Here is a 13,620-nt window from a genome sequence, read left to right as displayed (position 1 = left end):
TCCAGCTCCCGTCGGGGATCCAAAGGGGTCCCCGCTCTCATTTTGAAGAGCTTTTCATTCCTCAGTGACACATTTTCTACCGATGAGAAAATAAGCTTTCTGATGTATGTGTGACAGGCGCCAACAGCTGTCTATTAAAATGCTACGGCTATCTATAAGTTCTAGCATTGAACACACAAAGCAATTGCAATGAAAGAGAACAGAGTTGCTTAATATGATAATATTCATCATTATATTAATAATCATAATAATTATAACAATATATTACAGAATAAATCTCTTATATTTAATATATATATATAATCACTTTAAAAGGTATAATATTTTCTGTCATTGAAATACTATGTCTTCGAAGTCGTATTTTCATAAATTTCACATATTCGTCTGTTCAAATGTTGATTATAATGGATCAACTTCTCCCAAATCATTAAAAACTAGCTGTGCCGTTGCATATTACAGAATAGTAATGATATGTGGACATGCACCACTTTCTTGCTCTATACTTGGTCTGTCCCCTTAAGATGACATCATAGCCGTCCTATGACCATGACGTCCACGACTTCACCCTTGTGCAACTCCACGTATTGCTCTGTTTTCGGAGGCAACATCAGAAGGCCGTTGGCACTTCGCATGCTCATTAGTCGACTACTCATTTGGTTTCCTGAGAAACAGAGCAGGAAATTGCTATTTAGCATACAGATAAGTTACTTATAGCATGTGTCTGTGAATATACACATAACTAATTATGTATACCTGTGCTCTGTGCCCAGGGAAGTGGTTCCTGGTGGTGCCATGTCAGTATACAGCGATGATATTCTGGACGTGGATCCAACTTTACATCACATGACAGCTGCAAAGAAAAGGACGCACGCTGATGACATCCCAGAAGTACAGAAACACAATGAAAGTCACAAAAACTTGAGCTTTTGCGGCTGTGCTCACCCTTGCTTTGATGATGGTGGGCCGTGGGTCCAGTATCCCCTGCATCTTTCTTAATGCAGGAATGACAAAGAGGTTACAGGTTACAACAGCTGACACTGGGTTACCTGAGAGAGAAAGGAGAGATGACTGTTGAGGTGAAGACTATGGCTGTGACTGTGGGGTGCAGAATCTAAACTGTGGATCAGTAGTAGATAGAAAATCAGTTCTGTCTCCTGATAAATCACCACTGATGCCTATAAAGCAACAGTTCACCCCCAAAAATCTGTCATTTATTTACCCTCATGTTGTTACAAACTAGCAGAATGTTTGTGCTGCCCTTTTCCATTCATTTCATGTATACACAATGGTCAGTGGCTGTCAAGCTCCACAAACAACAAAACAGCCTAAAAGGAGGAACTGACAGTAATTTTAATCATTGTTTGCTTAAAATATACCAATATCTGCATTCCAAATCTAATTATTGTAAACTACAATTCAAAAGTTTGGTTTTGGTAAGATTTGTTTCTGAAATAAGTCTGTTATGTTCACTAAGGCTGCATTTATTTGATCAAGAACAGAAAAAAAAACAGTAATACTTTCTGTTTTAAAATGTAATGTATTCCTGTGATGGAAAAGCTAAATTTTCAGCAGCCATGATTTGGTGCATTTCTTATCATTGACTATGCTAAAAATGGTTTACTAAGTAATATTTTATTGGAAACTCTCTCTCTGTATATATATATATATATCTAACCTATCATTGAAGTAAAATAATTGAAAGTGTGTGGGGGGAATCACATTATGAAAAAAATACTTTTTCTCCAAAACACCGTGGCCACAATTGCTTGGCACCCCTAGAATTTTTAACGAGTAAAATATCCCTGAAGTATATTCCCATTAATATTTACCTTTTTTTTTTGCACACCAGGGCCAAATTCCCTTAATCATCCATCACAATGAGTAAAACCAAAGAATAAAGTTCTGATGTGCATCAAAAGATTGTTGAGCTTCACAAAATAGAAAGTGGCTTTAAGAAAATAGCCAAAGAATTGAAAATCCCCATTTTGACCATTAGGGAAATAATTAAGAAATTCCAATCAACTAAAGATGTTACGAATCTGCCAGGAAGAGGATGAGTGTCTATATTGTCTTAATGCACGGTGAGGAGGAGAGTTTGAGTGGCCAAAGACTCTCCAAGGATCACAGATGGAGAACTGCAGCGATTACTTGAGTCTTAGGGTCAGAAGCCTACCAAAAAAACAAATAAAAAGAAATAAATCAAACAACCCCTACATCCTCACATGTTGTTTGGGAGGGTTTCAAGAAAAATCCTCCTCGCTCCTCCAAAAATAAACTCCAGCATATTCAGTTGTGAGACACGACTGGATCTTCAAACGGCACAGGGTTCTGTGGTCAGATGAAACTAAAAAAAGAGCTTTTTGGCAGCAAACACGCTAGATGGGTTTGGTGCACACAAGGATAAAAAGTACCCCATGTGTACACTTTAATATACCGTTGGATCTTTAATGTTGTGGGCCTATTTTTATGGAGGTCCTGGACATCTTGTTCAGACACATGGCATCATGGATTTTATCAAATATCAACAGATAAAAAAAAAAAAACCTGACTGCCTCTGCCAGAAATCTTATAATGGGGCCGTGGTTGGGTCTTCCATCAGGACAACGGAGCACAAAATGAAGCTTCTGCCATTACCGTCCCAGTTCCCTGACCTGATGAGTGTAGTGAACTGAAGAGAAGAACCACCAACATGGATCTGGGAATCTGCAGGATCTGGAGAGATTCTGTATGGGGGAATGGTCCTCCAAACTCATCCGGCATTATAGGAGAAGACTCAGAACTGTTATCTTGGCAAAAGGAGATTGCAAAAAGTAAGGGTGCCAATAATTGTGGCCAACGTGTTTTGGAGAAAAATATTTATTTCATAATGTGATTTCCCCCCACCCCACACACACTTTCAATTCTTTTACTTCAATGAAAGGTTAGATTTTTGCAAATGATTTGAATGAAAGATCAAAGGATAAACAATGCAGATTCATTTTTTTACAGCCATTTTTGATAATATTTACCAGGGGTGCCATTCTGACCACAACTGTATATTAATGATATTATATTAATATATTTCTTTTTCAGAATTCTTTGATTATTAAAGAGTTCAAAATAACAGCATTTATTTGAAATGGAAATCTTTTGTAACACTTAATATATCTTTGCTGAATAAAAGTTTTTTTTTTTCGTTCTGTATACTTCAAAATTAAAAAGAGCAGAATAAAGATTTTACCAAGCTTTTTTTGTATTCTTTGGACAAAGGAAATTCATACGAGTTTGTAACGAGACGAGGGTGAGTTGGTGATAACAAAATCTTAATCTCTGGGTCAACTGCCCATTTAAAGAGTCTTTTTTATGTCAGAGTTCAGTTTGTCAGGTTGGTGTGAATGAAAGCTACACTCATGTTGATGATGCAAATGTACATTTGTGTTTATGTAGATTTCAGAGCCCAATAATACCTGCGTGAAGGAATTGAACTCTGGTTCGGACCAAACCAATCAAATAAAGTGTGAAAACAACCCAAGACTCTCTGATAAGACAAATGTGTAGCACACTACTGAAATCAGTCAAGGAAGAAGAGTGTGTCGAGTGCAGAGGTGCTGCACCACATCAACAGGAAGGGAAGAGGCATTGAAAGCAAAAGGAGGACAGGACTATTTCAGACAAATAGCAATTTCAAGACACTAAGCCACATCACGGTACACAAACGGAAGGGCTTTGAGAGGTTGCAACAGAACTAATAACTACAAGGAGTGCCATGGACGCAAAAAAAAGAAAAAGCAAAAACACAAAGCTTCTCTCAGAAAACAGAACAGAAAGCGTCACATTGGAAAATCAGAACAAAAATATTATTTCCTATTTTTCATTTGATTGTGTTTTGGAGGTTGTTAGATTAGACAAGGCTATTTCATGTTTAATTAATATCTTGTGTCCGTAATAATTATATCATACTGGTCCCAAATGAGCCCAAGTGCACTAAAAAGAGATTTCGTGTTAAATCCTGTTCTGATTTCGAAAACCAGTTAATTAGGGTTTTGTGTCAAAATTTCAAGTCCATTTCCGTTTTCTGAGCGCGGGCTGAAGACAGGGCTTATTTCCTGAATTAAGAGCACCTACTTCCTCGTGGGGGAGGAGGCACAGGCAGTCTGCTGGCCTCGCTGTCACTCAGGGGCACAGTCTCCAGAAGAGTCGCCCCTGTGTCTCTGTAGGTGAAATTACCTTTAAAGGGGAATATAGAAATCGCCACTGTCACCACTGCCTCGACCACCTGGTTTCTGAAAGCACAAGGTGGGAGCACAGTGGGCTCGGGATGGGGGCAAGCCTGGGGAAGCTGATCGGGCCAGTGGGCAAGAAGGGAAATGCAGGTTTGCAGAAGGATACATAAGTGGGTAAACGTGGGCTGATTATATTTAATGGAGAAGGGACCATTTAGTTTGGAGATGGTACTATATAGATATGTAGGTTTATGTATATACTTAAAACAAGGGAAATTGTTTTAATTGGTACAATACATACATGGGGAAAACAGGAAACTCAGTCACCTGGGTTTGTGTATGTACGCGTTCTCATTTGTGTAAAATGAGAACATTTTTCCTGTCAATACTTCTCTGTTCGAATGTCAAATAGATGGCTTATTGTACCTGGAAGGGCGAAGATCAGTTTTCTTGTTCCGTCAATGTCTACGGTGGCAAACGTAGTAGGCAAACTGAAACAGAAATAGAATAAAGCATTAATATTCTGAATTCCAGGAAAAAACAAAATCATAAAAAAACAACAAAGAGATTCCCTAATCAGACTTAACATGTCATGAGAAAATGTACAGCCAGTGGGTTATTATCGCAAATTATTACACGGCTCTTTAAAACACTTAATTCTGATTGGTCAATCAGGACATTCGGCGATCAGATGTTTCCTAATATTTTCTGTTGTCTTCTCATGTGGTTAACTGTCATCATATAACACTATAGACTCAAGCTCTTTTGTTTTAACGCCACTGACATCATCTTGCATCTCAGTCATCAATTGTAGTGAAATCAAACTCAAATGAGCCGAATGCCACAAATGACCAATCAGAATCAAGTATTCTGGAGAGCCATGTAATAAAAACTGGTGTTATTGTTAACTAAAACTATTAAAAAAAACAAGTACACAAGTCAACAAAATCGTCAACATTGATCTACTGGTTTTTTTTTTTCTTTTCAAAAATCGTACATATTGTGCCTTTAAGCTAAATAAAATATAAATATGAGATGAAAAACAAACAAAAATTTAAAATTGAGTATTTTATTTAACAGAAATAAAAATACATTACTATAAATAAATTACTAAAATGTATTACTAAATATACAACTGAAATAAAAATATATTTTTAAAGAAACTAATAAAATGACAAAAAGTATTACTAAAACAAACTAAAATAAAAACTGAAAAAAAAAATATATATAAGCAAATGTAACATAAAAACTATAGAACTATATAAATAATACTAAAAGAACACTGATATTAACACAATGTAGCTCTTTTTCTGTTTACTTTGCTTTGAATCAGATTACATGCCAATGTTCAAAAACCATCTGATGCATATTGCACACAAAAATAGCAAGAGCTGAAGAAAAATGATTGGCGGGGTACTCCGCAATTTTTGGGAGTCAGGGTGCAGTGGTTCTTATCAATATTTTAGCTTTGCCAAAATTTTGGAGGTCATGGCATTAAACCCTTGTAAGAGTTTTTCGGCAGTAAGTTTTATCCCAGAGCACAACTAAATCCCTCCCCTCATGTCAGTGCCGCCCCATCAAGACTTTACACAAGTCTGACTAACACTGCTTTTCTAACTCACCCTGGCTTCATAAACACTCGACCGAAGTGGATCTGGGCATGGAGGTCTATATCCAGCACTTGCTTCAGGTAGTCCTGAGAAGAAGAAAAAAACAGAGAAGTTAGTGATGTGTTTGAGTGTGTGTTTGCGTTTCTCCACTTAAGTAGTACAACGCATCTATCCCCGCCTGGTGAAGTGAAACATTGGGTAATTAAAGAGCTCTAATTAATAGGGCGGAAAATCGAGAGCGAGAGGCGGTCAGTGCACTGCTGCCTGGGCAAAGACATAAAATAAAAGGTCCGATTAATAAGTGTTGCTTTGTGACAAAAAACAAGCAGTAACACTAGATGGCAGTAAAACACACGGTGACCTGTGGCATAAGCTCTTAAAGTGTTTTGATCTGAGATCTCATGGCCTTTGGGTAAACCAATGGAATCCTCTCCTTGACATGAAGCAGATTGATCTGTGAGGCCGTATTCCTTTATTGAAAAGCTCAGACATTTAAAGCATGTGACCTTGCATACACTTCCAGACAACTCCAAAGAACTGACCTTTTCACCCATGGACACGCCCCCGGAGGTGATGATGACATCAGCACGACTAATGCCCTCGTTTAGGGCGTTCAGCAGGTCGTCTGGGCTGGAGGGAGAGTTAGAAAACATGTTCATGCCAAATGACTTCCATTTTCTCTTTCCCACATGCATTACCGGCATATTGGTTAAAAGTGTCAAATGTTTGCTTACGCCAGGTTCACACACACTTTATTTCCCGTGCCCTTGTTAACAGACTATAGCATTCACGCCGCACAAGGATGCGGTCCGGCAATGTGTTCCAGGAGTAGTGTGTATTGTTTCCGCACTGTCTATTAAAGTGACAGTGTATTGTTCGCATAAAAATAAACACATGGCTTTTTAACCAGAGTAAAGGAAGGGAAACTACACCTTACCTCTTATTTAGATAAACAAGGCGACATAATGGATGACAGTCGTCTCTTCGTGGATGTGGAAAAACAAAGTTCTTTATGACCCGCATTTCTTATATGTAGATTTAAATCCAAAAATAAAAAAGACATGAGAGTTGGCTGTTTTGTCAATGTGTAAGTTTTACTTTAAAATGTTACTTTAAAAGAAAAGTATGTTTAAATGTTATCCCACTTTCTTGAGCAACCTAATATATAAAACTAGAAGTAATTAATTGAATAATACATTGTTTAAATTTAGTGTACTTAAACGTGAATAAGTCTATGAAACGTTGCATAACTGTAATGTGTACAAAGAGAATCACAATGCTGAAAAAGCATTTTCAGTAACAACTTCTTGATTTGAAATAAAAATTACGAATACATGTTGTGTTTCTGGTATACAGAAAAGGATGTTTTGCACACTGCAAACGTGCCATATGTGAGAGCACATGAAGCCGTGCTGCAAACGGAGTATGTGTGAACCCGGCGTTACTCTGTTGCTAGTGCAAATTGAATGCAAGAAATAACCTGAATTTAATATTTTTATTCATCAAGGACACATTTAATTGATCAAAAGTGACAGTAAAGACTTTTACATTGATGCAAAAGATTTATTTGAATCTTTTTTACATCGTTACAAAAGATTCAAGTAAATGTTGTTCTTTAGAAATTTGTATTCATATAAGAATCCTGAAAAAAAGCATGTATTACAGTTTCCACAAAAATATTAAGCAGCACAACTGGTTTTAGAATTGATGATAAGAAATGTTTCTTAAAAACAAATCAGCATAATAAAATGATTTCTGAAGGATCATGTGACACAGAAAATAGGAGCAATGGCTGCTTTGTCATCACAGGAATAAATTACTTTTTAAATTATATCAAAAGAGTAAAGTTATTTTAAAATGCAATAATATTTCACAATATTACAGTTTTTACTTCATTTTGATCAAATAAATGCAGCCTTGGTGAGCATAAATCTTACTGACCCCAAACCTTTGAACCTTTTTTTATTTTATTTTTATATATTTAACCTGCAATACTTCAACTGAAAAAAATTAAATAAAACACCTGTTCTTCTACTGTCCTTACTTTTCGTTTTTTTTGGATAGACTTCATTGAATATGTCAGCAGCAGAATTACATAAAGCAATAAATAATACATTTCAAAATACACAATATCTTGTTATATTTTATATTTATACTAAATGCATTAAATACTTCAGTCAAACTCGTATTTAATCACTTATCACTGATACTTTCAATGTAAACCTATTTGTAGTTGCTCCTTATACATGTTTTTTGTAAACACCCTTACAGTATATGTATGTGAATACAAATAATGGTGGAAAAATACTTCAGAGGACTGCAGGAAGTGCTGTCGTTCGGTAAATTCTGCTGAGACGTTGTATGATCCTGTATCGATTCTAATATACGAGCTGGAGTTTCAGAGGAGTGCTGAGGTTGGACAGATTTAGATATGTGCAAAGCTGACTGTGTGAGTGTGTGTGCGTGTGCGTGTGTGTGGGCGGTAAAGGAGGGATGCTGACTTGTCTCCGACGATGCCGAGGTTGATGGTGGGATAGCCGTGCTCCTGAATTGTGGCCAACAGTGTGGATCGGTTACTGTCTCTGATCTTGCCTGGGTGGAGGTCATCCTCAGGGTTCAACAACTGCACACATAAGCATATATAAACACGTTCAAACTCGTTTTAAACGACCATGAGCAAAAGAGAGTAACAAAGCAAGCCCTACCTCATTGCCAGTGGACATGACTGCTACAACTGGGAATTTCTGCACCTCCACCTCTGTGACTCCTACAGTGGCCAAGAGGCCGATCTCAGATGGACCCATGTGAGTGCCCTTAGCCAACACACACTCTCCACGCTTGATATCATGACCTATAGGCCTGTGTGTGACACAAGCAAGTGACTAGACTATAACATCAGCATTTAAAATACCAGTTTATTATTCTAAACAAATGAGCCCGATTAAGAATATTCACATCAAGCATCAAACATGATATATGTACACATAACACTACCGTTTTTTTTTTTTAAAGAAATTAACACTTTTATTCAGAATGGATGCATTAAATTGAATAAAAGTAACAGTAAAGACATTTATCATGTTACAAAAATTCTTATTACATACATGCTGATTTTAAAATATATCCAAACAGAAAACAGTTATTAGGGGCCAAGCACCAAAGGTTAAAATTATAAATAAAAGGTTTTTGATAAACCCAACAGTTCTCAAAAAACGCACAAACGAATTTGACAAAATAAAAATGGATGTGAGGCTATATCTCCGCAACACTTGAGCGTTGGTGCATGTCATAGATATATACACTAGATGTCGCCTTGGCTACGGCGGTTCATTGGAACCAATGCGTCAATAGAGCCGCAATCATGGAACAAGGGAGCCCCTCCTCTTTAATGCATCAGCGTCAATGTAGGAAAAGGTCGAACGGAAATAAAATCACCAAAAATCGTCATGAATGCGATTTTCTAGTTTTTGGGTTCGTTCCAACGGTCAGACATGTATTTATCATTGAGTCCAGAGAAATTTTTAAAAATTTACAAAATTTCACATTCTTGTGAAATGTAATCCCTTGCTGTCTGGTTTTTAGATTTCGTTCATGTGAACATCCATACGCAGTGCAAAAGTCCGGCATCCTCCATGAATTCGAAGTACAGGTGGAAATAGCAGCATTACCTAGCTACTTTCTATGACAAGACCCCTGTTCCAAGATGGCGGCGGTTTCGACGCATGCTTAGAACCCCAAGGCGACATCTAGTGTATATATCTATGGGTACATGTCATCACAAGCATGAACTGAGGCTATCTGCAGCATTTTGGCACAGCGCCTCCAACTGGTCAAGAGAGAGAAAAAAAAAAGCTATTTTTGCTTAGACGCCGACCATTTTTAATTTTGACGTAAAATACTCTATTTTATAAATGCATTGTCATATTGATACTAACACGGCAAGTGTCATCGGCACTGTGCCCTGAAGGTACTCAAAAAGTTGAGACAGAGCCATCTTGTGGTCAAAAGTTAAAATGAAATGTAAAAAAAAAATGCTAATAGCTTTTGATTAATCTTAATGCATTTAATGGGTTTTGATGAATTTAAGTGCGTTTTGATGATTTTTTGATTAATTTTGACTTGATAGGTTCTTGAGTCATTGTGAGAACAATGATACCAATTATGCCATTGTTGGTCAAATTTCTTTGAAAACCTACTTTTCAAACTCCTCCTAGACCGATGTTCCAATTTTCACCAAAAGTGGCTCAGATCATCTTCAGTCAACGTTGGCCAAAAATTATTAAAAGCTTTTTGATAGACAAAACCTTCATCAAGTAACGCATCAACGAAATTGTTGGCATGATGCCAAGCTGATTCTGAGGCTGTAACTGCGCAATACTTTGGTGTATTGACACCAAACTTTGTACGTGTCATTGTCACCTCACACTGACCACACAATATTAATTTGGTAACAGCACCACCTGTTGGTCAAAAATGAAAAGCAATTAAATTGTATTACTAGTGATTGTATTTATGCTATTTCAACCATTTTTCATGTTGTTGTTGTTTAAATGCAGAGGCTCTGTTCTTTCTTTAGATAATATTGCATGTTCAAATATTCATCATTCTGGGGGCCATGACATTTTTTTATATGAAAATGATTAAAAACTCAGAAGCTGGCTGGCAACTCTTTTTTTTTTTAAATGCAAAGAGTTAAGAAGGAAAAACACAGTGAAAATCTAATTAAAAAGTAAGTAATAGGTTTAAAAAAAATTCTCTTTTTCTTGAGGAAGCAAACAACAGTCCAACTCACCTGATATCCTGTCCTGGACGGGCCTGAACCAGGATCCTCACTTCCAGCTCCTCTGTACCCTGTAATTCATAACCAACCATGGGTTGGGTAATTCATAACCAATCCATAACCAGACACCTGTACACTAATGAACGACACTGGACTTTCATTTACAAAAGTTCCTACACACTTTTTAGAAGTGTTGTGTTGTGTTTCTTGTTTTATCCTTATTAAAACCATAACACAAAATATTTTTCCTTAAATATTTACCTTAAAAATCCTGCTGTACAATTTATTGTAATTATATAGTTGTAGATTACTTGTATTTTTTTATTTTATTTATATATACATATATATATATATATATATATATTTTTATTTTATTTTTTTATTTTTTTATTTTTTTTTTTGTCTTTGAAGTATGCATGTTTCACTTTAGGTCAAAATACGTGAAACTTGACCCAAAAAAGTAACTAATACTAACAAAATGGGCAGCATCCTCAAAAGATAGAAATTACTCATAAAAGTACTTTTATTCTAAAAACACAAAAGCTATTATTTTAGAGATAATATGGTTAATTTTGAGTGAGTTAAAAGTTATTTATTAGAAGTTTTTATTTGTATTTATTTACATTTAATTAGAGATATTATATATTAATTATAATAGTTACAATTATTTTGTGTTTGAGAATGTGATATACTTACGTCTTCAGACTCTCGTAGCAGTTCTGTGTCTTCTACTTGCACTACAGCGTCTGCACCACATGGGATAGGAGCACCTGTCGTCACCCTCATCACTTGGCCTGGCATAACTGTGAGAGTGGGCTAAACACAGAAAAAGACCCTTCACCAATGTATCAAAAAAAACATACATGTGTACGACTTTGGTGTGGAAGCAAAACACTGATGTTTGTCCTTCTGATACTGGGTTAAATTGTGTTTATTCACATAAAATAACATATACATACATATAGTACATTATTACATGTATGGCATCAGCTGAGAAAGCAACAGAACAACAGAATGACCCAAGACACAAATGCAAACACACACATGCACTGTGTGGACGTCAGCCATGAGCACTTGAGTGCTGGCCTGCACACAGCCCACAGGGATCTCCCCCTCTCTCTCTGTGTGTCGTGTAATGCACTCATTAAACACGCTCACTGATTCTGAGTTTTCTTGCCATCTGAGCACACAAGTCTCCTGCAGATGCAAGGTGCCAGTGCAAAAGCAGGCATTTCCAGGGTATGGTTAAGGAAGAGAAACTCTGCATTTTCACATCAATGTTTTCATGGCACAACAGTGTAAGAAGTTTAGTGAGTGTTAGCTTAACTCACCTGCTCTCCAGCCTGAGACTCCCCGATGATGAAGCGATCACCAGGGCCATCAGCAGCTGAAAAACAGTAAAAACAATAACTCTCAGAGTTATTTTCAACAGGTTTACAGGTTTGGTGAATGAGATTCTAATGGTAATAAGGTTAAGAATAAGGTTGTTATATCTTATTATGATAAAGTATTATGGGTAAAAGGGAAATAATCATAAGTTCTAATGAATATGTCAATTACACCTTTTTTATCGGCACAGTGCAAGAGCCAATTTGGCCCCGTTCCAAAAGGTGGCGGACCGGACAAAATCTGCCCTGTAAACTTGGTCAACTTGTTGTTGAACTGCAAACATCATATGTATGAAATGATGCATATAGATTTGATTTGTTGATGTATCTACCACCTATATATATACATTTAATGGTGGTATAAAATTACCTTGGATGTTAAAACTTTCTCAAAATGTTTATTTGTGTTTGCAGGCATTTATTTGGGCAATGTGAACTAACCTGAACACTAAATGTGCAAATGTATGTTTATGGGCAGGTTATATTATATAATCAGTTATGTAATCGCTCTGCTCTTAAAGGGAAAATGTGTAGTTTTTTAGGTGTTTTATTATCTAAAATCAATATTTTTTATTCATAAATATCTCCTCAATGGTGTACAAATACCTCTGCCAATTATCTGACTTATCCTTGTAAACGAAGAATTTATTATCTTTATATACATGTGACGGGTAGGTCCACGGAGGCTTCCATGTCGTTCCGCCATCTTGAAAAACTATAATAGCAGAGAGGGTCAAAAATTAATAGGCCAACGCGTTTCCATAACGCTTTTTCGTTCAGAGCCAGCATCACGTGACTGAAAGCAGTAGAAACGGAGGAGCAGAGAGGCGCTTGTCACTGAGCCGGAAAGTTTAAAAGGCTGCATTGCACTGTTATTATTCATACTGTAACATAAGTTTGTTCGTTGTGTCAAGTTGCAGTTTGTTTCAAATAACAAAGCTGTTCACCCGAAGGAAAACTCGACGAAGTGCTATTAGAAGACATCCTGTCATAGCTTTTTGGTACATAACAGCTACCGTAGATGCAACACGCATTTGAAAAAGCGAGGCGCTGGAGAGCACAATTCGTTTGAATGCAAAATACAATTTCACCGCTAGATGGGAGAAATTCCTACACAATGTCACTTTAAGTCAGTATAAATGCGGTACAGACTGAGAGAGGTCGGGAAATCTCCAGACCGAGCACGGTTCTAGCAAGTAAAAAGCACCATTTGGGTGGAAAAGAGGTAAACGAGACTGATTGTGTGATTGTGTGGATTTGGCAGAAACGGGTAATCACCTCGAACAGCATAGCCATCTTTAACTGACGCAGGGAAAGGAGGCAGGTTGTCTTTGGCGTAGACGTCCTGAGCCAGAACTCGACCCATTCCATCTACAAACAAAAGAAAATTCTGATGAACTCATACAATCATGAATACAACAACACAGAAAGATAACTTCCTTGTAAAAGTCAGAAAGGGAAAATGTGCCTAGATCAGAGGCCAGCAAAAGAATGCAAATGCATGAGAAAGCAAATGCACACATGCAGCCAGACAACAGACATGAACAGAGGGACGTAAAAACAAGGACAGTGCATATTAGGATGTACACTCTCTTAACTATTTTAATAATACAAAGAATGTATGTAATTAACTACCAGTT

At 36.8% G+C, this 13,620-nt stretch overlaps 1 protein-coding gene across 19 annotated transcripts in view; it reads right to left on the bottom strand.

Annotated features, from left to right (window-relative positions):
• Nucleotides 1–385: 385 nt before the first annotated feature.
• The window catches only part of gphna (gephyrin a), a 96,416-nt gene continuing 83,181 nt past the window's right edge, over nt 386–13,620 (bottom strand). For 9 of the 19 annotated variants that reach the window (XM_077240025.1, XM_077240028.1, XM_077240033.1 and 6 more), the window contains 13 exons: nt 13,259–13,351; nt 11,924–11,979; nt 11,289–11,408; nt 10,605–10,663; nt 8,518–8,671; nt 8,314–8,435; nt 6,355–6,442; nt 5,825–5,898; nt 4,629–4,693; nt 4,105–4,206; nt 943–1,046; nt 754–850; nt 386–661 (listed from right to left, as the gene is read on the bottom strand). In XM_077240025.1, the coding sequence (XP_077096140.1) occupies nt 528–661; nt 754–850; nt 943–1,046; nt 4,105–4,206; nt 4,629–4,693; nt 5,825–5,898; nt 6,355–6,442; nt 8,314–8,435; nt 8,518–8,671; nt 10,605–10,663; nt 11,289–11,408; nt 11,924–11,979; nt 13,259–13,351 (1,268 nt within the window). In that variant the 3' untranslated portion in view covers nt 386–527. Of the gene's footprint in view, nt 662–753; nt 851–942; nt 1,047–4,104; nt 4,207–4,628; nt 4,694–5,824; nt 5,899–6,354; nt 6,443–7,293; nt 8,436–8,517; nt 8,672–10,604; nt 10,664–11,288; nt 11,409–11,923; nt 11,980–13,258; nt 13,352–13,620 lie in introns of those variants that run through there. The other 10 variants (XM_077240029.1, XM_077240037.1, XM_077240039.1 and 7 more) reach the window with 2 other exon arrangements.

The sequence above is a fragment of the Siphateles boraxobius genome, unplaced genomic scaffold (genome assembly GCF_051911475.1).
Source record: "Siphateles boraxobius isolate OS27281-9 unplaced genomic scaffold, OSU_SipBor_1 22, whole genome shotgun sequence".
NCBI classification, from domain to species: Eukaryota; Metazoa; Chordata; class Actinopteri; order Cypriniformes; family Leuciscidae; genus Siphateles; species Siphateles boraxobius.
Note: the sequence above shows the minus strand (reverse complement) of the source record. Positions and strands in the feature narration are given on the sequence as shown.